The sequence below is a fragment of the Vigna radiata genome, chromosome 7 (assembly GCF_000741045.1).
Source record: "Vigna radiata var. radiata cultivar VC1973A chromosome 7, Vradiata_ver6, whole genome shotgun sequence".
Classification (NCBI taxonomy): domain Eukaryota; kingdom Viridiplantae; phylum Streptophyta; class Magnoliopsida; order Fabales; family Fabaceae; genus Vigna; species Vigna radiata.
In genome coordinates, this window is record NC_028357.1 from 31,164,833 (window position 1) to 31,189,515 (window position 24,683).

General features: G+C 30.5%; 2 protein-coding genes across 13 annotated transcripts; one reads left to right on the forward strand and one right to left on the reverse strand.

Moving 5' to 3' along the window:
* On the reverse strand, window positions 1-4,896 carry LOC106769173 (probable lipid phosphate phosphatase beta). Of its 8 annotated transcripts, none has more exons than XM_022783440.1 (3): window positions 4,048-4,896; window positions 1,406-1,442; window positions 1-243 (listed from the first exon to the last, which is right to left on the reverse strand). In XM_022783440.1, the coding sequence occupies exon 1, from the start codon at window positions 4,721-4,723 to the stop codon at window positions 4,049-4,051; it is 675 nt and encodes a 224-aa protein (XP_022639161.1). In that variant the 5' UTR covers window positions 4,724-4,896; the 3' UTR covers window positions 1-243; window positions 1,406-1,442; window position 4,048. The 8 variants fall into 8 exon arrangements, with proteins under 8 accessions (XP_022639161.1, XP_022639157.1, XP_022639162.1 ...); XM_022783436.1 differs by having other exon boundaries at window positions 924-1,442; window positions 3,727-4,895; XM_022783439.1 differs by lacking the exon at window positions 1-243 and adding an exon at window positions 787-1,057.
* A 13,574-nt stretch (window positions 4,897-18,470) lies between these two features.
* Window positions 18,471-24,453, forward strand: LOC106767182 (probable trehalose-phosphate phosphatase F). Of its 5 annotated transcripts, none has more exons than XM_014652021.2 (15): window positions 18,471-18,637; window positions 18,726-18,789; window positions 19,828-19,897; window positions 21,335-21,418; window positions 21,552-22,080; window positions 22,368-22,508; window positions 22,663-22,734; window positions 22,835-22,960; window positions 23,071-23,127; window positions 23,215-23,316; window positions 23,414-23,491; window positions 23,657-23,726; window positions 23,795-23,865; window positions 23,961-24,053; window positions 24,127-24,453. In XM_014652021.2, the coding sequence occupies exons 5-15, from the start codon at window positions 21,781-21,783 to the stop codon at window positions 24,190-24,192; spliced, it is 1,176 nt and encodes a 391-aa protein (XP_014507507.1). In that variant the 5' UTR covers window positions 18,471-18,637; window positions 18,726-18,789; window positions 19,828-19,897; window positions 21,335-21,418; window positions 21,552-21,780; the 3' UTR covers window positions 24,193-24,453. The 5 variants fall into 5 exon arrangements, with proteins under 5 accessions (XP_014507507.1, XP_022639165.1, XP_022639163.1 ...); XM_022783444.1 differs by having other exon boundaries at window positions 19,893-19,897; XM_022783442.1 differs by having other exon boundaries at window positions 18,737-18,789.
* Window positions 24,454-24,683: the final 230 nt, after the last annotated feature.

Here is a 24,683-nt window from a genome sequence, read left to right on the forward strand (position 1 = left end):
TAACATTCCAATCGCGGTGGGCATACAAGAAAACGTTAAAAATGTTGATGTTCTGCAGAGAGCCAGTCTCTCATTACTAAGAAATCAATCATGCAAGGAGAATATCAAAGCATGTCCCACAAAATACAAAGTTACAGTCACTCCAAATCTTGAGCAGTAAGCATTCACTTGGCAAAATACCAGACGCCCAGTGCTTCGCGTACGTCGTAGGTCCCTCAAGCTGTAGTGGATTCCACCAATGAACTGTTCCAGCAGTATCCAAGATACCGAATTTCTTAATCCATGGTAATAAATCCATAACTTTCAATGTGAATGAAACTATTCGTCAGCAAAATTCACGAAGAAAAGGCATGAGTAGAGAGAAATTGTCAATGTTCAGCGGACTAATATGAAAGAGGATGAAAGCTTCCATCAAATTCATGTGCTAATTCTCTTGGTGTTAATAGCAACCAGACCCACATGTCAAGTCAATAAAAATAAAAACGACTTGATTCACTCGTCTTTTGGTGTGTTCCACGTAACCATATCCTAACTACGGTAATAGATGCTGCCAGCACAACATATCAACCACAGTCTGCGCTAATTTGGTAAGCTTACGAACTTTTCCAAAATTGAAAGGAAAGCAAAGACCAATCAATCAGTCAAATCAAAAACATCTTATCAGATCGCACGCGGTAAGAAGGCACATGCAAAAGAAGTAACTGACCTAACAACTATTTATCCTTCAATTCATAATCGTCAAAAATTCCATACACATCAGACAAGCACATGGCCCCTCAAACCAAATCCTAAAAGACCTTTCTTTTCTCAAACTTTTAATAGATCACAGGATTCCATTGAGCCTACACTTACATACGATTGTCATGATATAATGTTTCTTGATAATTACTACTCCAGACTTCAAACACTAATGTTCAATCAACCTGAACGGGCAAAGTGGGAATCGGAGATGGACTAGACATAAGCCAACTTCATATTCTGGCAGCAATTGTCAGAAAAGATAACTCATTTTAAGCCTTCAAACGATACAGAACAATCTGTCTTTGCATCAGTACCTCTGCAAAAATTAGAAACATCTGACAGCAGTAGCAAATTCGATGTATGATATAGTTCTGGATAAAACATAAGACAAAAGGCTGCAAATAAATGATGTACAGGTCTGCTGTACCATGTATTATCACATGCTTACATTTATTGTTTATACGCCTGTGGAGAGACTTAAATGCCAAGGAACAAATTACGGACAGGAATGCAACTCCCAAGTAATTTTAACAAATTTGAAGTAGAGTTGAGACAAACTAAAGTAATTAAGGTCTTCGAAATTATCTGGTAAGGAGCAAGATGCCAATGTACTCAAACCAATCACGACTTCATTATCTGTTAGAAACCAATTAAGAACGCTTACCCTCGGGTAGCATAAGTTCGAATTGCTCCATCAGAACCTAAGATGAAGGAAAAAGCAGACAGCAATTAGATTCTGTATCCATTTAGCGGATACTCAGTATGTTAAATTAACTCAAACGCTTCCACATAGAGGTTAGAATTAATCTTCGCCATTTTAGATGCTTTACATTTTTAAACCAACTTGAGACAGAGACGGAAGAGATAGAGCACAAATGGTCGCAAGTACTGACAACCTCTGACAGTGAAAAGGAGAAGGGTGAAGAGGCAAACTTTTTGTCCATGTTATCGTATTTCAGAGGAAACTATTCTCACAAGCTGATACAGAAAAATAAAACTAACCCTTTCTTTGGAGGAGAAGAAAGAAACAAGAGACAAACAAAAGACATGAATGAGTTTGGAAGAAGAAAAACAGCAAGATATAGGATCTACTGGATATTTTCACTCTATTACTGTTTTCATTCACATATTTATATCTTCCCATTGCTTTTTATATTTCCTTTAAATCAAACATTTTCATTTGTACTCTAATTCTCGCTTATTTCCAAACACTTCACTATTTCTATCTACTCTATTTTCACCCACTTCTTTCCTTCCTACCAAATAGATTCTAAAGTAAAAGGTGCATTTGGAGAATTCAGTCAATGAACCTCTCCAAGAAACTGATTCTTTAGTTAAAAAATAAAAATAAATCCAACCATTAAAATTAACCCTGAATCATGCTGGCTAGACTAAAATGATGTTATCATTTAACTTTCACTCTTTTGAGGAATTCGTATGCTTCTTTATTTTATACCATTAACATGCATTATAATGTTTTACACAAATTCTTGCTCCCAGCTAATGTTTTCCACTCTGTAGTCCATCCTAAGATGATAAGTTTACTCTCAACTTCACGGCCTCAAAATCAGAGCAAGAACCTCACTATACTAGACAGAGACAATTATAATGTAGTTCTTTTTCCCCATGTATGTTTCCCTCGCCTTTTTCTTTGGCTTAGTCATTCCCATTAATGAGGAGTTTAAAAAGGTCCTAGACCCAAGACATGTGAAACTCACATTCCATTGATCCATAGAGTCAATTCAAGTAGAACCTTTTCAACTCAAGGAGAGAAAGCACTCTCAACAATTTTTCTTGGTTATCAAGACTTTAATCCAAGTTCTTGCTAAAAGTGAAACAAATTATTTACCACTAGATACAGCAGACATTTCTAAGAGCCTGATGAGGTGGAAACTCAACTCTCAAGATTATAAATAGAGAAAATTTAATGATAACAAATGACATGTGAAATTGAATCAATATATAGCTAGGACAAACGAAAGTCTTTTAGTAGAAAAAAGGGAACAAAAGTTTGTGAAAGGGTTAATCGGTAATGACATCTAATGGCAAACTATATACATATAAATAATTTAAATATATATCCTTTCACAAAATTATTCATTTATTACATATAGAGAGGATATAAAAAACTGTATATAAACACTGGTAGTTTCTTTATTCTATAATTTTTTTAACACCGTACAAACATTATTTTTCCTTAATCAAATTACAAGAGAGAATTTCTTGACTCCAACCATACTTAATTCGTATTTGAATCAGAATCTTATATGCAGGTTTGCCTGCAAATCCACAACAAAAAGCAACAAGTCTGAGTTTCTTTAGGTTGATCCGGATTGAGTAGGTCATGACCCAAAATTCAACACTCTATGTATGGCTTGTTGGAGAACCTCCTTAGCCAAAATATTTCTTGTGTTATCGAATTGGTCATTTAAAATGGGGAGGGGAGCATTGCAATTTAATTCGCATTGGCAGGGGTCAATGGTGGTACTTGAACTAAGTGATCAAATAATTATTAAAAAATAATGAACATTCTCGGCAAATCTTGATGAATTTAATTTTGAGGAACGTTGACTACATGAAGATTTCGTTAAGTAACATGAAAATCCTTTAAAGGATCTTCAAATCATTAACCAGCTGTTCTCACATTCTCCCGGAACAAGCTTTAGGTTCAAACAAGGACAGCTTTAGACCAAATTAATATCAATCATCCTAAAGTCTAAGCACACGGTACACTCAACCTAAGTACCTAATTTTTAACTTCCTTTCAATATATACACACGACTCAACCGTTTCAATTTCATCTCCTACTCATGGCGTGCGTACCCTGCATCCGCCTCATTTAGTCTTCCTATATACATGTCAAGTTTTCAAACATAAATTTGAATGAATTTCATTTTGCAAACTTAGTTTAAAAGCAACTCTTAGTTTTAAGTTCACATGAAATCAAACATAGGTGTGCATCGAAGGAGAAAGCAAACATATTACCAAACTAAGTTTGGCAACAAAAACTTCCATTCAAAGCAGCTGAACGGGAAACCAAACATAGCATATATAGCGTGTCCTTCAATCACTCTCATACTAGAATTTTGAATCTTCTGGAGAAGCCACGTATAAAACTTTTCTCCATAGTTCGGTTACAGTCATCGAACATAACCACTGAAATTAAACATTATAAATAGAATATCATAAAAAATGATAATAATCGGGAAGTACATTTAACCGATGAGTAGTGATATGAAACTCCACATTCACCAGGGAGTACGGTTATCACTTTCGAAAATCCCAGTTCCAGGTTCTTATTCTTACCTCAAAGCAACCCTCGGAATTCGAGAAGGCGGAAGGTGAAGAACGCTTCGAGGACTCCGAAGCACGCGCCAAAGAAGACATCGATAACGTAATGCCTCCCGAGAGCGACGCGAGAAATTACAGTGGTCACAGCCCAAGCCCAAACGGTCGAGATGAGAATATCAATGGCGAGGGCCTGATCTCCGCCGAACCAGCGATTCACGATGAAGGCCACATGCGGATGGTGGAGATCGGCGAGGAGCGAGGGGCGGGAGAGGGAGAATACGGAAGCGACAAAGCAGACCCTGGAAGAGTGACCGCTAGGGAAGGAGAAGTTGTCGACGGGGACGACGGCGTTGTATTGGGAGTGGTTGGCGTAGGAGGGGCGGGATCGGCGGACGAGGAATTTGATGAGGGCGATGAAAAGGAGGTCAATAAGGGAGCAGACGAGGAGGGGAAGGAAGAGGTTGGAGCGGAGAGGGGAGGAGGAGGGGGCGGCGAGGAAGAGGGCGAGGGAGACTGGGAAGAAGAATCGGAAGTCCGCCAAAAGCTCTAGGAATCGGAGAAGGGGTTTTGGGGCTATGGGGCGTGTGAGAGTATGGATGAAGAAGGAGACAGCGTTGTCCAGGTCGTGTATGCGGCGGAATAACGGGGGCGCGGCCGGTGGGGTTTCCGGGGGTTCATGGCCTTGTCCCATCGGAGTTACTGATGGCGTTATCGAAACGTTGGGTCTCACGGAAATTCAAACGATCGAAAACCGTTAGTTGGGATATCATACGACTTCGTTTGAGGTTTCTAGTTTTCCCTGTAGTGAGAGTGTTTTAGTTTGGTTATTTTCTAACCCCGATTTAATTACTCTTTAAGTTTAATTACTCTTGATGTTTTGACTGAAGAATGATTACAATAAAGAAACAAAAACTATAAAATAGGGAAAACAAATGAAAAGGCGTAGAAATATAAAATATCTGAATGAATGAAAACGAGGTTATTTAGATTATGGAAAAGAAAGTAAAAAAAATTAAGAGAAACACTTTAACAATAATTAATAATAAAAGTAAGTATCTATATTATTCTAAGAATATGTTATTTTTAAATAAGATTAAATTGACTGCAAATTTTGTAAATCGAATAAAGGATATAAATAAGTAATTATATGTACCAGATAAACATATGATATTAAAGAAATGTTCCAATATTTTGATTTTAGTACATCATAACTGCAAAAACATACACCGTTTGCATATCTTTTTCTAAAGCAAAAATGTTATAGTACTTTGATAAAGAACTTGTTTTATTATATTATTGATACATATTCTCCATCAATTCTTTTATAGTTAATTTTTATTAAAAAAACTTTTAACAAGTAAAGTTATGTTTGATAGAATTAAATATAAATTAGTTAATGATCGATAACTCTTTATATAAGTTATGATATGATAATAACTTAATGGAGTATAAATGTTTGATTAAATTAGTTTATCGAATTAACTAAATGATTGATATGTGAAATAAGTGTGCTTTGTTGAAGTGTGAAAATGTTATTTGATTTGTGTTTTAAATGAAATTGTTGAGTTAGTGAAGATTGTGTAATTTAAAATTTGGTGTAATTTGAATGTTTGATTCTTGAATGTTTGACTCGTTTGAACTTGGTTTTGTATGATTAAGAGAGCTTAAATCTGAGCTATTGATCAAGTGATACAAACTTCCATGTTTAAAACTATTTTGAACTCATACGCTGAGAAAAAAAAGTAAGAATTTGATCATTTAAACAAGTGTAAGTCTCCTCAAAAGCACAAAATACAATGTCAATATATGTATAGCGTTGAGTGACGCCTAGGTGACACTAAGTTCCCTATTTTGCGAATGGGATAACGTTGAGTGATGCCAAGGTAACACTAAGCACCCAATTTTGCAAAGGCCTTAGCATTGAGCAATAACAAAACATCGTTAAACGCCACCCTTATATTGAAGGTTTGGAGCATTTTAACTCCAGGGCGTAAAGTTCCATAAAGTTTCGTTGAACGCAATTTGTTGCGAGAAGAATGATGTTGAGCAACATGACTGGCACTGAGCATCACCTTTTTGTGAAAAGTATTGCGTTAAGTGTCACCTCTAAGTGTCAATTTATATGTTTGAATTGTTTTTCTTATTGGGCTATTTGAGATAAATTTACAATGAAATTTATGTATGTTTATTAGTACTATGGTGTTTAAGTGAATGATGATATTGTTCTGAATATGAGTTTCTTAAATCATGGTATGAAAGTGATGATGGTGTAGTGATTTTTAGGGAAAAAATCCTGTGGAATGTGAGTTTTACTAAGGTGTGCCTCGAGAGAAAGATTGTTCCATTTGTGTAGTCATCCTGAACTCTACTAATAATCCATACTCATGTAGAGGAGAATATGATTAGATAGTGAGAATGGTAAGAGGTCCTATCATAAGGACGATCTCAAGGTTTTTATGATTGTGACAGGGACTAACCTTGTGTGTGTCAATTTGGTAGAACAATATTTTTGTCATCACAAGTGCATGACTCCACTAGTCTAACTTAAGGGCATGTATATACATAATTGAGTCTAGTATAAGTCTTTAAATATGATATGGTTGTTTTTATGGATGAGTATGTATGATAATATTTTTGTGTTTATTTTATGAAAATTCTTTTACCCATTAGCTTACCTTGATTCTTTGGTGTTTTCTTGTGTTTGTTGTTTCTTTTGTTATAATCACCTTATTGATGTGAGCAGATGAATGGTAGGTGTTGAATAGTAGGTGTTGAAGTATCTCTCGTGAAAAACGATGATGTAACTAAGTTTTCTTCTTAGTTGTTTGGTGATTATATCTAGTTATTTTAGATATACTTATTATTATGGTTTTATTCTTTCATATAATTGTATTAGTACGATATCTATAAAATTGAGACAAATTTATTTTGTTCTATCAATTTTATAACGCCTTATTTTATTGTTAAAATTAGGATGTAACATTAAATATTTAGTAAGATTGCAAAATAAACAATAATAAGTAAAAAAAAAATAAAGAAAAAGAAATAAAAATGAAATATGCAACACTCCAAAAATTATTATGTCTTTTCATAACCAAAACAAATTAATTTCTCCTTTGATAGGATTTACATATACATTACTAAAAAAAATAATTAATTCAAATATAATATACATAAAATATATTTTTCTTAAAGCTCAATCTTATAAAATTTTTTTCACATATTACTATCATTTTTTTTTGTTTTCATAATAGAACACAATCACCCACTCATATCATAACACACATTATGCAACGGAAAGATAAGCTAATAAATTAAAAGTCTTTCATAATAATAAGAAAAAAAAAGCCATAAGTTTTATATACATAACATTAAAAAAAAAAACATATATTCATTCACATATAAATCATCTCAAGTATGTATCAATTTCATGCTAAAATATAAGGCATCACTTGTAACATTTCATAAACAAGTTTTAAAAGAGATGCGTTGAATTTTACTCCATTTATTTTGTACTTGTCACTCTATCATCTTTTTCGATATTTGACAAATGCAAGCCTACAATTTTCATGAAGATCATTAAGCCTAATTAAAAAATCATCAATCTTCTTAGTGCCTACAAAACAATCGAGTTAAAAGAATTTCTTACAGTCAAATTCACTTTCTTTCTACCTCAAATTTGTTAGGCCATTGTAACGTCTATTAAGCAAGTTGTACTTAAATTTTGAATTCTACAAAGTCCTATTAGCTTATATAATTTCATATGACCATTGCATACTTCATTAACCAAAACAATCTCATATTATTTTATTTTTTACTTAATCAAATTCATTCAACCATTTTAAATATATTAGGAATTCAAGTATAAGTCTAAATCATACATTTTGCCTTTAAGATATCCTTCATGGAGAGTAATTGCAAAGGAACGCACACTAGTCCAAATCTAGAGCCCTATCGATGATAGAGTCGAAAAATACAATGGTACCCTGCGAGTTGGGGTTTCATTATGTAAAAATTGCCCCAAATCAAGTCGTCCAAAGATGGAGTCGAGATCGTTGAGATAGTGCACAAGGTTGACAAGAATTAGCATCGAGGAAGAAGGAAGACTTATTAGAATTTTCACGATACAAGAGATGAAATGGAGGGGATTGTAGTCACGAGAATTTTCAAGTGATTGAGAGAATTTTTGTAGAGAAAAGCAGTTGTAAAGAGGGAAAATATTTTTTACTTTTTATATTTAATAACTAATTTTTCATATTAGTATGTAAATTAGTAAGTAAAATTTATTTTTACTTATATATGGATTATATACAATTACATACGAATCTAATCTTTTGCAAATTTTTTCACCCTAACACACCTAATTTATATATGGATTATATGGATTTTTCCACTCTAAAAGTCTGTATGTAAAATCCATATTTAAATATCAATAAACAATTCACATTTTTCTTGTAGGGCTAATCCATTTATGACAACTTTTTTCTTCCTACACCTCTATAATTTATTTATGTACCTCTGTTCACTTAAAAATTATAATCATACTCTCTCTTTTTCATTTTTGAAATGCATGTTTTAGACATCCACAATAAAAAAAATTATATTTCAAAATATATTATATGGAATATAAAATTTGTATTTTAAATTACATTTTGAAACACAAAATTAAAAAAAAAATGTATTTTTGAGTTATGCATTTCATAATATAAAATAAAAAATGTATTTTAAATTACACAATTTAAAATATATTTTTATTTTACATCTACCATCTAAAATGTTATTTTAAAAAAAGAAGATGAACGAGAAGAAGCCCTAGTGAAGAAAGAAGAAAGTGATGAGTAGAGTGGCAATGGAGGAAGAAGGAAATGTCAATAGAGATGGAGAAAGAAGATGGAATATCGAAGAGATAGAGGAAGAAAAAGGAACGCCGACGGAGATGGAGGAAGAAAAACAAGTGGGCTTATACTGATTGGGCTGCCTACGGATCTTGTTATATAACCAACTATTTAGAAATGATATGCAAATAATATCATAGGTAGAAATTACAAATTTTATATTAATGAATATATCATGCTTTCCCAGGAAGTTGTGTTATAGTGTAAGCTAATCACAAATCTCAAATCAATATGTAAGTCAAACTCTTATATATTTTATTGAAAAATTAGTTATGTATTACGTTTTAGTTTACTTGACTACGTAGACCAATTTTACAAGAGATGAGAGTAGATTTTAGATCGATCCTGTATCAAATTTGCCATTCATAAATTTTTTTCTTTTTTTAAAACAATTAAAAAATTAACGTTATTGGTGATTAAAAAGTGCACATTTTTATAAAAAGTAGATAGTAAAATTATGTTTAAATATATTATTTTAGACTTGATCAAAATTCATGACTTATTTTAACATGAATAATTATTAGCAATATATTACTCTCTGAGTAGATTGAGTTACCATATTTATGAAAAGAAAAGCAATACTCCAAAAACAAGATTTGTAAGGATCAGAAGACCCATTCCTTTCTGTCTCTTAATAGAATACAGGAAAATAAAGAAAGAAGAAAAGGTAGATCTACTTCTAACGATGAAAACATAAAATTAGTAGCAAAACAGTTTCTGGCATCAATCAATAATCAATAATTGGCATGATTATCTTTTGCAGATACACAATGCCTTGTCCAAGGACATCTTATCATCAGCTTCAATAGTACATATATGGACAATGATTCTTTTCAGTTTTTTTTTTTTTTTTTTTTTTTTTTAAATATTCCTTGCCTTTAAACATAGTTTCTATCTTTCACTTTTTATAAATTACATTTAATACTTTTATTTTGTGCGACTTAACAATAAAAACTACAAGATAGTGAAAGTAATGTGTATAAAAGAATAAAAGAAATTAAATAAAATTTATACAAACTAAAATGTATAAATTTTTAAGGGTTAAATATATTTTTAGTCCCTATATTTTGGGATGATTTTGGTTTTAGTCACTCTTTCAAATTTCAACTTTAGAAAACTCTGATTTTAGTCCTTTTTATCAAATTTTTTTAACTTTATTTGTTGTTTCAAACACGTTTCATTATAGCATTTGGATTGTTTACATTGTTTCTCATTTAACATTGAAGCAAAAATGTGTCAAACAGCGTAAACAATCCAAATACTATAATGAAACGTGTTTGAAATAGCACATAAAATTTAAAAAAATTGTTAAAAAAAGAATAAAACCAAAGTTTTCTAAAGTTGAAGGACTAAATTGTACCTTAGTTTTTGAAAGAGGACTAAAACTAAAATCGCTCACTAAAAACATATTTAACCTAATTTTTAAATATAAAAAAAATATACAAATTATATTACAAGAAATAAAAGAATAAGTAATTTTCCTTTCGACTGCGCGACATTCAGTTAAATCCGATGGCTATCAGTTCATAAAAATATTGCAATATATGTGGAGGTTTTTAATTTATGTTTATAATGATATACGAAATAGCTTTTCAATTTTATATTTATTTTTAATTCTATTTTAATATTATTATTATTATATTTGGAATCAAATAATAATCTTAAGGTTTAATTACTTTTTCCGTTTTCATTTTAGTTAAAAGTTGTAACTAGATTTTAACTTTTTCTTTTTTATTAAGTCTAATTTAAAAAAATAATAATTGAGGTTTTTTCATTTCTGATAATACTCTACAAATAGTGTTAGATATGTTATTTAAATCCTTAGTCTATGGATTGATTTTAACCTCTTCAAAATCAAGTTCTATTTTTCTATTCACTTGATAGGTTCCAAAATCCAATATAAAGTGAATTGGGACAAGATAGGGTGGAGCTCACTCTCAAAACTAAATCAGTTCATTTTTAATATAGTTTTAATTATTTATTTTATTTGCTTTACAATTTTTGTTTAGTAATTTTCACATGATATTTTATTAATGTTATTTTTTTCTTTTTCACTCCAAACATCTTTCTATAATGTTGAATAATACCCAAGAAAAATTATAGTTTATGAATTTTATTCACAAGGATAGTTTTTTATTATCTAATAAAAAAGAGGTAGTTTTGATAAAAATTAATTTAATGATTATTTTGCACAAATTTTGAAAAATGAAAGTTGATTTATTCTTCTAATCTATTATTCTTAAAGAATGTAATTATTGATTTTATAAAAAACTATTCAAAATAATTTTTTAATTGCAATAATATTTTAGATACATAATTTCATTATTTTGAGAAGTTAGAAATATAATATATGTTGAGTTTGTTTAAGTTTAAAAATAAGATAATTTAAAAAAAAAATCCAAAGTAAGTCATTTTTTATGTTAAAAAATTTCTTATTTGAATACAATTTTAAAATCACATTTTCTTTTAATACTTTCATGTTTTGAAAGTTCTTGTGAATTTATTTTAATAAACTATTTAAATATATATATATATATATATATATATATATATATATATATAAGTTTTTAACATATTTTTAAATTTGACATCTAAAATATAATAAATTAATTTCAATTTAAAAAGAAATGTTTTTCTTTAAAAAAAATCATCTATAAAAAAATCAAATAAGTTATTGTTTTTATAAAATAATGTTAATATAATATAAACATTTTGTATATCAAATTTGTATAAAAATACACACTTTTAAAAAATTAAAAGAAAAAAAGAAACTAGATATTAATAGATTTACATAATTTGATTTTACAAGACATGACTACTGAATATGATTAAGTTACAACATCGATTATATCAATATACTAACTTAATAAAAAAAATTTGAATATTTTTAGGAACAAAATAGTCAACATGTTAAAATAATACTCATGGATTGACCCTAACCTATGAAGATTTATGGATATTTGATCCTATGAACTTTTTTAATAAAAGTTTCTTTTTAATTTTGTGAACTTTTTTCATAAAAGATATTTTTTGCCCCAACTGGATTAGAGTCAAGTCTTTGACAAGTTTAGATAAAGACATGTTACATGCCAATTAATTGTTTTTTTTTATGAAATTTTGTGTTGTCTAAGTATTAAGTCTTGTGGTATGACTCATGACACCGTAAGTATCACGTGATATAATAGTATTATGTGGTAGGACAATGTCATATGTCAATGTTCGTTCTCTTATATTCAATTAACTCCTTATATGTATTTTTTTTATTTAAACCATTCTATTTTTTTTATTAAAATGGACTAATATTGTTCACTTTCAAAGATCAAATTTATAATTTGTGTAAATGTTGTATGAATATTTTTATTAAAATTGAATTCTTAACATTAAATTAAAATGATTAAAGTAATTATATATTAGATTACTCTTTTGTTATTATAAATATAATCATAATAATTAAAATTTAATTAGTATATATTAATTATTTAAATTTTTTTATGTTTTTATTTTTTAATTATAAGATATAAATTTAATTTTTAAATTATTCTCATTTTTAATTTTAATATTTTTAACAAAGATAAAATTTTATTTTATATTTTATTTTATTTTAAGTAAAAATACTTTGTTATTTATTGCATAAACATTATTATATTTATTATTTAAGTTTCATTAAGAGTAAGTATTTAAAATTATTATATTACTAATTCATATTTTTATAAGATTAAAACTAATCAATTTAAATAGAATTTATTAATTCTTTAAAGTTAGCTTAAAACTAATTCCCAAAATATTTAATAAAATAATTTAATTCCAATATAAATATTAGTATAAAATTTACACAAATAATAATTTTAATGTTAATTTAAAGAGAAATAACATTATTTCATTAAAAAATGGAATTAATTTGAATATATATATATATATATATATAACAATGACTTCCCAGACAGGTGATGGGGAAAGTCGTGCTAGGCGTACCTTGGTAGATTATACCATAGTTGTTGGCTCGCATCACTTTAACAGCATTGCAACGCCAAAGGTCAATGTTGCAAACATAGAGATGAAGCCTGCTCTAATTCAATTGGTAAAGAGCAACCAATTTAATGCACTGTCTCATAAAATCCATATGATCACTTGACCACCTTTGATGAGATTTGCAACACCGTGAAAATAAATGGGGTTCCTGATGAGGCTATCAAACTGAGCCTATTTCCCTTTACACAAAGTGTTTCTTTTTCCTTTTTCTTTTGGTACGGTATACATGATGTAAGATTACAACCTAGAATTGAAAGAATTGTACTCCTAGGGAGCTCTTCTATACCTATTTCTTTAATTTCGTTATGTCCCTTTTTTTATCACTGAATTGGCTTCTGTAAGCGTTTGGAATAAACTTTTGGCAAGGGTTTCTGATTTTTTTTTTTTCAATTGGGACAACAGTAAGGATGACAGAGAAAATGTTGGAATGAGAGATGAAAGAGAAAGGGTTGAGAAGAACCAGATAGGTGAGTAAGGGTTTGGGAGTTTCTTTTTTAGTTTTGAGAATGAAAGTTATTTAAATATCCTTAACCTTAAAATTTAGAATCCATTGTAAATGAGAGTATTTTTGTCTATTATAATTCGGTACACATTGTTAGAACGTATCAACTAAAAAAAACAGACGTACGTGTGTTAACAAACCCATATATATATATATATATATATATATATATATATATATATATATATATATATTTATATTTGAATACAAATAATGACATTAGTTACACTCCTCACATGCGACACAATCCTGACAGTTCGTAGTCATACCATAGGACATGACACATGAACAACGAAAGATTTTGTAAACATGTAACATGCCTTTAACTTGTAAGTTTCTAATGGAAAAGACCGGAGTCAATTTTACAAAAATTTAAGACTTGATAAAAAGTAAAAGTGGGACGTTACTTGTAACTTTTAAAAAATAAAGACAAAATGATTAATAGTCTAATATTAAGTATATAATGAAAAAAAAAAATATAAGTAAAGATATTTGTGCTTCGAATACTCATTAATATTATACTTCTTATTTTTTTTTTTATAATTTTGTGTTATAGCCAAAAGGTATTAAGACTGATAAGCAAAATATTCAATGGTAATATATTATTTTTCTATATATTTCATAATCACTTTATATTCATCATTCTCCAACTACTTGGATTCCTTTCAATTTTTATTGTCCTCAAATTCCTATATCTACTACAATATAATGTCTTTAATATCTCCTCAATATTATTTAATCATTAACATTTTATTAATATAAAACCTCTTATACATAACTCTGGCGATAATTATTGACCAAACTTTTGTCTAACATAAAAGACTTAATATTTTGATGGTCCTTATTTTCGTCAAGTTTGTTCACTTTGGTCTCCATATTTTTTTTCTGTTCAATGTTGTCTTAAAGAGTGTAAATTTTGTTCAATTTAGTCCTTTTTGCTAACGTCGTTTAAACCGTTAACGGCCAACTGTCCAGTTATACAATCAATGACACATCATCCATGACACGTCATCATCATCTCCTACCTCCAGAAACCCTAATTTCCCCTTACACAAAAACCCTAGCCACCACCTAACCCTAACCACCGCCGCCATGGTCACGACCAGCCACCATCTTCTCACCTCCATCATTTTCTCTATCCAACAACCACCCAAAAACACCACCCATGGCCACCTACCAGCACCTTCATTGGCGCCACCCGTGCATCCAACAACAATCACCACGAAACCCATTGTCGCGAATCAAATGAACCCAAAACAAAAAACCCCAAGTTCAGAAACCCTAACATTCCCAACATTCCCAATTTGAACCTTCATCCCCCACTTCGCAAAACCCATACCTGCAGGGAAGAACAAAATCCCTAACCACTCGCAAAACAGAGAAGAACCAAGAATTCCCTAAATCAATTTTGAAACGAAATTCATACATTCCAATTTACAAAAACCAGATAACACAATAAAAACTCCCAAATCGAAACCCTCAATCGCTATGGTGGCAGCGCGAACTGAGAAGAAGATGATGGTGAAGGCACGCGATGAAGATGGTGGTGCGTGGAGGTGGTCATGGTAATGGTCTTCTGGGTTTCGTTTGCAGGTATCTGGTGATTGCGGTGGTGGCCTGAGGGTTTAGGTGTGGCGACGCTAGGGTTAGATTTCTAAAAAGAAAGTAGGGTTTCTATTTTTGGTTGGGCTGAAGGTTGAAGAAGATGGTGATGTGGCTTTATGTTTTGTAATGAATGAAGGTTGTTCAATCTAGTCCTCATTTCTGTTAATTATTTCCGAATGTAGTCCCTATGATGATGACTAATCTAGTCCACGTCAGAACATAAATGACAATTCACTCTCTAATTACACATGTGGAGATCTGACCGTTAACGATTTAAACGGCGTTAGCAAAAAGGACCAAATTGAACCAAATTTACACTCTTTAGGATAACATTGAACAGAAAAAAAAACATGGGAACCAAAGTGAACAAACTTGACAAAAATAGGGATCATCAGGGGTATTAAGCCAACATAAAAATTGAAATTGAGCTTATTAACCCAATTGGTATTGAGCCTATCATCATACAATCTTCTTAGAAGTGTTTCATCTTATATCTCCAAAGATTTCATCATGCATCTCAAATTTCTTAAAATGGTCCTAATTAATAAGTGATTTAAAAGTTTAATTTTTTATTATTGAAAATTTCTATATGCAGCATTGACTGTGCCTTATTTTTATCCAATCACCAAACATGCATTCTTGCTCCTGTGCATCCCTTCACTCCTGTGCATCCCTTCACTCCTACACCCTTGCATCCCTACACCTTATTTCATCTTTATAAAAAAAAACCCTGCACCCCTGCACCTTTGAATTACAACTCTTTCATAATACTTTTCCTCTTGAGTTTTTTACTTTGCAGCTAATATTTTTATTTAATTATTTTATTAGTTTCTAATTATTTTTTAAATTATGTATCATTTTCTACAAGTTTATAATGTAATTATATAATTTTTAATTAATATAAATTAATTTCTATGAATTTATTGAAATTAATAAAATTGATTTTGAGAAAAGATAAACTTAATATCATATCGGTTATGAAAATTTGAATTTGTAGAAATCGGATGTGTACGTGAAAATTTTAGATATCCATGTATGTTTAATATGTTATATATAAAACTTTTAATTATATTATTGTTTTAATTATTTTATTAGTTTATAATTATTTTTAAAATTATTTATGATTTTTTATTAGTTTATAAGTAGTAATATACTTTTTAATTAATATAAATTAATTTTTATGAATTTATTGAAATTAATAAAAGTATTTAGATTAAAAAAAAATTATAGTGCCCATCAAATATGCATATCCGATATATATAGATTCGGATATCCCAAAGTTTTGTTTTAGATATTGTATGATATATAATCAAGAATATCTGAATGAATGTTTGATACAAGATATTGAGAAGTAGAAGATAAAATAATTAAAGGATAATGAAGAATATCTAATTAAAAGATATTTAGTAACGAACCTGATTTTTAGGTAAGTATGTTTATATTTTATTCTGTTTATATTTTATTAGGCTTGTCTAAGAGACAACTTATAAATAGAAGGTCACGACTAAAAGCCAAGTATGCTTTGCTCCCACTCTACAACTCATATTCTCAAATATTCAAATAGTGATAACTATTCACTAAATATTCAATCAAGAGTCGAGACTCTCTCCCCTCTCCACCGACGATCGAGCGGTCAAACGAGGCTGCCTGTGTGCGAAGTGGTCTACGAGAATGAGGAGACGAAGAGCAAATTGAGAGTGCCTATGCTGTGTTGTGCGAGAATGGAGAACATAATGAGTATCTTTTGAGAGAGAAGGGGAAAGGGGAAGGGAACTCAGTAATGACATGTGAGAGAAATGAGATGAGAGAGAAAATATCTCTTTGCACTCACTCCTACAAAAGGAATCTTTGACCACTTTAATTTTTTAAAATATTCAAATCATTTTAATTATGGGGTAAGTTAGGTATTTTGGAAAAATTTGGAAGTGTAGGATGAAGGACTTGGAGGTGCATGTCTCCTCTTAGTCTTATTTCAACCTCTTATTTTACATTTCTAAAAATTTCATTTTTAACCTTAACCAATATTTTTTTTTTATTTTTTCTCTTCTTATTAAAGCCATTTTACACCCCTTTAATATATGTAGGGATTTTAAAATCCAATTTGTAAATTTTTTGAGTATGATTGTTCTAAAAAATTTAAACTAATTTGGTGCATTTTAAATTTGTTGAAATAGTTTGTTTTGAGAGATCATGCAAAAGTGTAAGTATACGTAATTTACTTAGTAATCTTGAGCAAGTTTTCTTTAAAAAGCTAAAACTAATTTCAAATTTGATTAGACCAATTAATTTTATTAGCAAATTTTTGTCCAATAAAAAAAATAATTTTATATTTAAATTCACTTAACACATTATCCTATTTATTGAATTTGTTTTGTTGTTTATCTAAGTTGTATTGATTACTTTATTTATTTTTTAAGTATATTCATATTATTTTCATAGGAATATAATTTATTATTTTTTATTTTTAAAATGTGATTAAAATAATAAAAAATACATACATTAAAAGATTTTTTTCTTATATATTGTTACAAATTATAAAATACAAATAGAATATATCTTCGGACCAACCAATTACTTAGTTCAAATAATAATAATTTATGAATGCCATTTTGAACTAGAAAATGGATTATGTTAGGAAATACTCATATTCAACATGCTTCAGCTATGGATGAATAATTCAGCCATAAAAATATACATTTTTTAAAAGTGATATTTTTCTATCTCAGTCACTGAATATTAGATGTTAGCTTTAGTTATAATTTGAATTTAAAATTTATAAATATATTTGAAAATAATAAAATTTAAAAACAAACTCATTAAATATGACTCGGATTAGAAATCTTTCTCAATAAAGGTGAGAATAAATTTTAAAATAATATGAGTTAAAAATAACTTATAAAAAATTTATATTGAATAGGTTAGTGAATATTAGTTTCCTAAAACAACACACATTTATATTTTTACAATATCTATACCTATAAATATATTAATATATGGATATTTTTTTAATGTTTATATTTGTTTTCTAAATTTATGTTGTAAATAATTTTCTTTTAAATTAAATCATTATTTTATTAATTTTTTAATTTCTTTAAATTTATCTGTTTTTCTTAATGTAATATATTTTTTAAAATATTTATTTTTTTATTATAAAACTATCTATAAAATAAATAAAACGGTTTATAATAAAACTATAAAGTTTATTTATATTTAATTTGATAATTATAATAATTATAATTTTATTATAAAAAATGGTGAACACTAGTATTTGGTAAAAAAGGTTATTTTTAGAATAAACAGAGAAAAATATTAGATTAAATTAAATTAAAAGCATATATTTTGTAATTTGTTATAAAAAAACAAAATGATTTCAAAATAACCCTAATGGAAAATAAATCGCGAATTAAATATGAAAGCCGAGAATAATGCCAACATCATAACGTGAAAGAAACTAACTTGATAGGCAAGTCTCCTTATAGCCTCAAACATATAAATAGCTAAATCCACCTTCTTTCTTCTCCTTGGCCCTCTCTCTCCCGTTTCTCCTTTTCTTTGTTTTCTAGTTTCATTCAAGGTGAATTTTCATTCCCTATTTTCTACCCTCATCGATCTTTTAATTATCTTCTCCCTTCCCTTCTTCTTATTTTGTTCAATTGATTTAGATTTGTTTCAGGCCCCTTAACGTGATTTCTGCGCCGCTGAAAAGAGCGGTAATTGATAAATCAGGTACCTTCTCGATCCCCTCTCTCTGCCAATCGTGAGATGATCCTAATTTTTTTATGTCATTGTGTGATACGTCTTCCAAGATTAAGAACGAAACCAATTTCACTTCATGTGTCCTGCCCTGTGGCAATGAATCATTGATCAAAGCGTCGTTTTTTTCCTTTCTGAAGCTGTTTTGTTTTGCATTTGCCTGATATGTGCAAAATGGCAGGAGTGTAATCAAAAGGTGATGCTTTTGGACCAAAGGGACATGAAAAAATTTAGCCGCAAGGGCCGTCGTTTTTCGATTTGTTTTCTCCTGCTACTGTAGGCCTTTAATTGGTTTTTCATTTTTTTTTTTTCAATATATCGGTCATTTACGACATTTCACACCATACATACGGACATACATTTTATATTTGATTGGAAATGTTTAAAGCTTTTAACCATACCTATACCCCGAATAGTGCATGGTAATTGAGCAATGACTTGACAGCCCATGTGTCAACACCGGAGTGATTCTCATCTACCATTTGCCTCTCAATATTAAGAAAAGTAAAAAATAATATGCTTCTCTAATTTTTTTTTTATGGTTACAGAAAATGTTCAATTTTCGGAAGCATGCGTATGCTTTACTAAAATGAAAGCACTAGAATATTTTGTCTAGCCCACCTGCCCGATTTAGGTTAAAGTTTTTCACAGGGTAATGGTTTTTTGTCATCGACAGTACTTTTTCAACATTGACCTTAACCTAGGCCTGATGGCTGCCAATTATATAGTAACAATTGCATATTCTAAAAAGCAAATTTGATATGTGCCCTATAAAACAGGCAATCTTGACGGAGGCTGAATAGATTTTCTATAATTTCTCTCTCTCTCTCTCTCTCTTATTTTTTTTACCATCCTTTTATTGTCTTTTTGTGGTGGAAGAGTTATTGGAGTATGGTTATGTCCTTAACTTTTATTCACGTTGGCTGTTGAAGTGTCTAGTCAATGAAAGGAAATTTGTTATGATCATATGAATATAGTTTTTTTATAATTTATATATATTGGAATGTGAAGGTCGTGCGTTGGATCTACAGCTACAAGTGACAGGCTGACAGCTACTTTTTTTTCTCCATTTTTAGCTCGGGTAGGTCCATCACCGAAGTTTCAAGTTTCAAATGCATACCACAGATATAACTGCACGTACACATGACTCATACAGTGCACTACGCTACACAACTCTGTATCAAGTGTTAATATTTTATGCCATTTCTTTCCCAAATGTTGCTATAAACAATTACAACAATAATGATTTCTTCGTTCGAGCATTTCCGATGGTCTACCGAAATTTGTGCTTCTTAACTTGTTTAGTGACTCCTGTCTTATAATAATAGATGTAAAATTTTAGCAGTTTACCGGTGTAATCGTCTAAATTCTTAAAACATATCTCATGTAGTATTCAACAAAATGCAATTTTATTTTGGGAAACCATTTACCTGTTCTTACGATTAGAAGCCATGTCAACCCCATCCATTATGATCTTGAGTAAAATTGATTCTTAAATTGAAAAACTTCCCAGGAATTACTATCGGATATGCTCGTAGTTCATTTGAACATAAGGGACGATGCATATGCATAATGATTATAATAATGTTAAAGAAGGTCATGTGTCATTTGTAGATAAGTTCGAATAACTGACATAGTGACATGATAAACGTATAGTATAATGTATTGATAATCTGGCTTGTCTTCTGTGCGCATCATTAGATCTATGCTTGTTTTGAACTCTGTTTATATATTTATTTATTCTACCCAAGAAATTGCTAAGTAATTTTGAACTTCAGAAAAGTATCTATTATACATTGAGTTTTTCTCTATGGATTTGAAGTTATTGTCTTGTGAAAGTATGTTTGACTTTCATACTTGGGAGGGTTTATATACTTTTGAATCTGTTATAGACATCATTTGACAAGTATTAATGTTCTTCCACGGTGAAAGGTAAAACGGATAGAGAAATAAAATAAATTGTTGACGTGTAGTTTGGTAATGAAATAAGATTTTTTCCTTTCTTTTTATATGTTATTTGTTTTCGGAAGAAAACCTTTTGGGACTAAAAGTTAGAGGCTAGAAATCTTAGTCTGTTTTAGTAGAATGTTCAATGTGAATGTTGATTATTTGAAAAACAGTATCGGGTGCTCTTTAAGGTAATTGTAACTTTGCAAGCTTCCATTGCCATGCCAATTGCACCAACACTCAGAAGAACTGGAAGTTCCCCCGGTCACTGAATTATTATCGACCAAACTTATGGGACATCATTTTCATTGTTTGCTTTTTTTGACAACAATGTTTTCTAGTGTTTCCTCGACGTGTTTCGTTTTTTATATTCGCATTTCATATCATGTTCAGCAATTCCTACTTTTCATTGTACATTCCTGTTTAATCAATTAAACGTCTATTACTCTTACACTAATAGGCCTTTATCATGTGCACACGCCACCATAGAAACAAATTATATATAGATGTAAATTTTGTATTCATTGATCATCTATAGCCGATATATAGCTTATGCTTTCCTCGGTTGCAGATTTTATAACAATCACCCTCTATTCAGAAGACCCACATATCAATATCATCATCCCGTTACGAATGCAATGCGATATATGAGAAGGTATTTTGTTATAATCGGTTTTCTTTTGTTTCATCTTCCTAACATTGTTATTTTCCCTTACATTTAATGACAAAACCCCGTTTGGTTATTCTGTAACTATGGTTATTATTCTCCCTATTAATCAAACTTTCAGGGAAACCCGTGCTTGATGGACTGCTCACACAGTTGCAGTGACAAGAGAACATTAAAGCGGTGGTTTTTCATAGACAAAAGAGTTGGTTGAGCGAAGATAAAAAAGTCGAATAGGAAGCACATAAAATCAACCCTGTTTGTGACAAAGTCACCCTCTCATAATATCAAACTCAATCATTTCTAGCTTTCTTTGATACGTTGGTGCCCCTCAAATAGTATAGCTTGGTTCAATGGATTTGAAGTCCTCTCATGTTTCTCCTGTTCTCACTGACCCTGTTCCCGTCAATAAGTCAAGGCTTGGAATACATTCTAGTTTGCTGGCTTATTCCCAGCAAGATTCACCAGTCTCTCCGGGGAAGTACTCAAGAAGCAATTCAAGGAAAAGTACAGGGAGTGTCGATGATGTGAGGTCCAATGGTTGGTTGGATGCCATGAAGGCTTCTTCCCCTCCAAGGAAGAAGCTACTTAAAGGGTCCAGTTTTCAGATTGCTTCAATTGACTTTGAGATTGAAGATTATTGTACATGGATGGTAAATTTGCTACGTAGTCATGATTTCGTCATGTAGTTCTTTGGTTGATTTATTGGGGATCACAATCGTGGTTTCTTCATGTTCCTTGATATTATGCAAAATTGTACACTATACGATTGATATAGTCATAATTGCGATTGCATTATAATTGCAGACTCCAAAAAAACCTTGATGTTGCTATCAACATCACAGTCGTAGACCGTATTCGGAAACCATGCATTGATCCATCTCACTTAAAGTTTTTTTTTTCCTTTCTAGACTGTCTTTGATTTGGTTTCTTTTACCAGCTTGAATATCCTTCAGCACTAGACTCTTTTGAGAAAATCGTTGACCTTGCTCAGAATAAGAAGATTGCTATGTTTCTAGACTATGACGGCACACTTTCACCGATTGTAGATGATCCGGATTGTGCCTTTATGTCCGAATCTGTAAGTAGTACATACTGGATTGCCATCATATAACTATACACACACACACACATATATACATATATGTATATCATATATCAGGTACAATTAAGTCAGTTCTTCGTTAGTTTTTAATGTAAGTTCTCTCTCTTTTTCTTCTCAAAATTATGCTTAGATGCGAACAACTGTGAGAAGTGTGGCAACATATTTCCCCACAGCAATCATCAGTGGAAGAAGCCGTGACAAGGTATCCAGGGTGATTATTGTTTTATTATTTGTTCAGTTAAGCCTTCATACTTTTCTTTATCAAATTTACTGTCATAAAAGCGTGTTACTTTAATTTTCAGGTTTTTGATCTTGTTAAACTAACAGAACTGTACTACGCTGGTAGTCATGGGATGGACATTATTGGCCCTGTCAGTGAGACTTTGTCCAAAAACCACCCTAATTGTGTAAAGTCTACAGACCATGAGGTGTGTAACAGTAGTGAAGCAATCATGGATTGTGTCACCGTTTTATATACATTGAATATATGTCAAAGAATTCTGAAGTTCACCGTGTCTCTGTATTTGAATGTGTCTAGGGAAAGGAAATAACTCTCTTTCAACCTGCGAGAGAATTCCTGCCTATGGTTGATGAGGTGCGAGTTCTCTTTCGAATATTTAGCGAGAATCATTAGCTTTTTCATAAATTGCAAAGAAACTAATGATGGGGTGATTTCATGCAGGTTTTTAGAACCCTCGTCGAGATTACTAAAGATATAGAAGGCGTAAAAGTTGAAAATCACAAATTTTGCGTTTCTGTACATTACCGTAATGTAGAGGAGAATGTAAGCATTGTTGCACCAACCATGAGGAGTTGATATCTTTTTCCCATCCTGATAATTCCATTATCTAATTCTTTTTTACTTTTTAAATGGACCACAGAATTGGACAATAGTTGGACAACGTGTCCATGATGTCTTGCAAAATTACCCTCGTTTATGTTCAACTCATGGACGGAAGGTATTGTAATATTAGCCGTTCTTAATTGGAAAATGGAAACTTTGTTCCTTTGCACAATTTTTAAACATTTATGATTGTAACTCGTGATTTAAAATTTTAGTAACTAGCTATTCATGTCTGTTCACATTCACTTTCTTGCAATATAAACCTCCTTTGGTGCGGTAGGTTTTAGAAGTTCGTCCTGTGATTGACTGGAATAAAGGAAAAGCTGTTGAATTTTTACTTGAATCTCTAGGTAAGAACCTCTCTTCTGCCTTTGATTATTTATTGAATACAAAACAAGCTCAAAATGGTGTTTTGCAGGATTTAATGATAGTGATGGTGTGCTTCCCATCTACATTGGAGATGATAAAACTGATGAAGATGCATTCAAGGTATTGAATTAAACATTTTCGGTATTTTCTTCAATCGGACAGATTATTATGCTACAAATTTTAATGAGTGAAATGTGGATATGGTAAATATATAGGTGCTGCGAGAGAGCAATAGAGGTTATGGGATTTTGGTTTCGTCGGTGAGGAAAGAAAGCAATGCCTGCTACTCTCTCCGAGACCCCAATGAGGTACAAATCTCGGCATAGTTGATGTGCAATTATTTTGTCAGAACTAAGATTATTGGTATAATATTACGTGCAGGTCATGAAATTTCTCCAACTCCTGGTGAACTGGAAAAGACAAGAAAGAAAGCATGGGAAGATGTAAAGGCCAAAGCCTCATTTTATTTTATATACAAATTATTGATTATTTCTTCCTCCGCTTTCATGTCTATTAAGTTATTACGAATGGAAGCTACTGGATACCTGCGGATTAATGGTTATTATTGCTATACAGTATGACTTTTTTAATCTTCTCAGATATCAGCAGCTTCCGTCAATTATTTAGCATTTTGCTATAGCTGGATCAGTAGTCATTCCTGTATCTTGGCAAGCAAAATGATATGAAGAACAGTAATATTATTTATAATTTAATTTTAATAATAATTTAAGCATTTTTTATTTTCATTTTATCACACATATTTGTAATCTTTTTTTCTTTCTGCATCAATATATTTTTTTATCCTATGTGCATTACGGAATCAATGATGAACTATTTTATAAATGTTTTTTAATTTTATTTTAATGATAGTATAATATTTAACATCTGCTTTATAATTTCTATGGAAAGTAAATGTAGGATGATTAGGACGTTAGAAA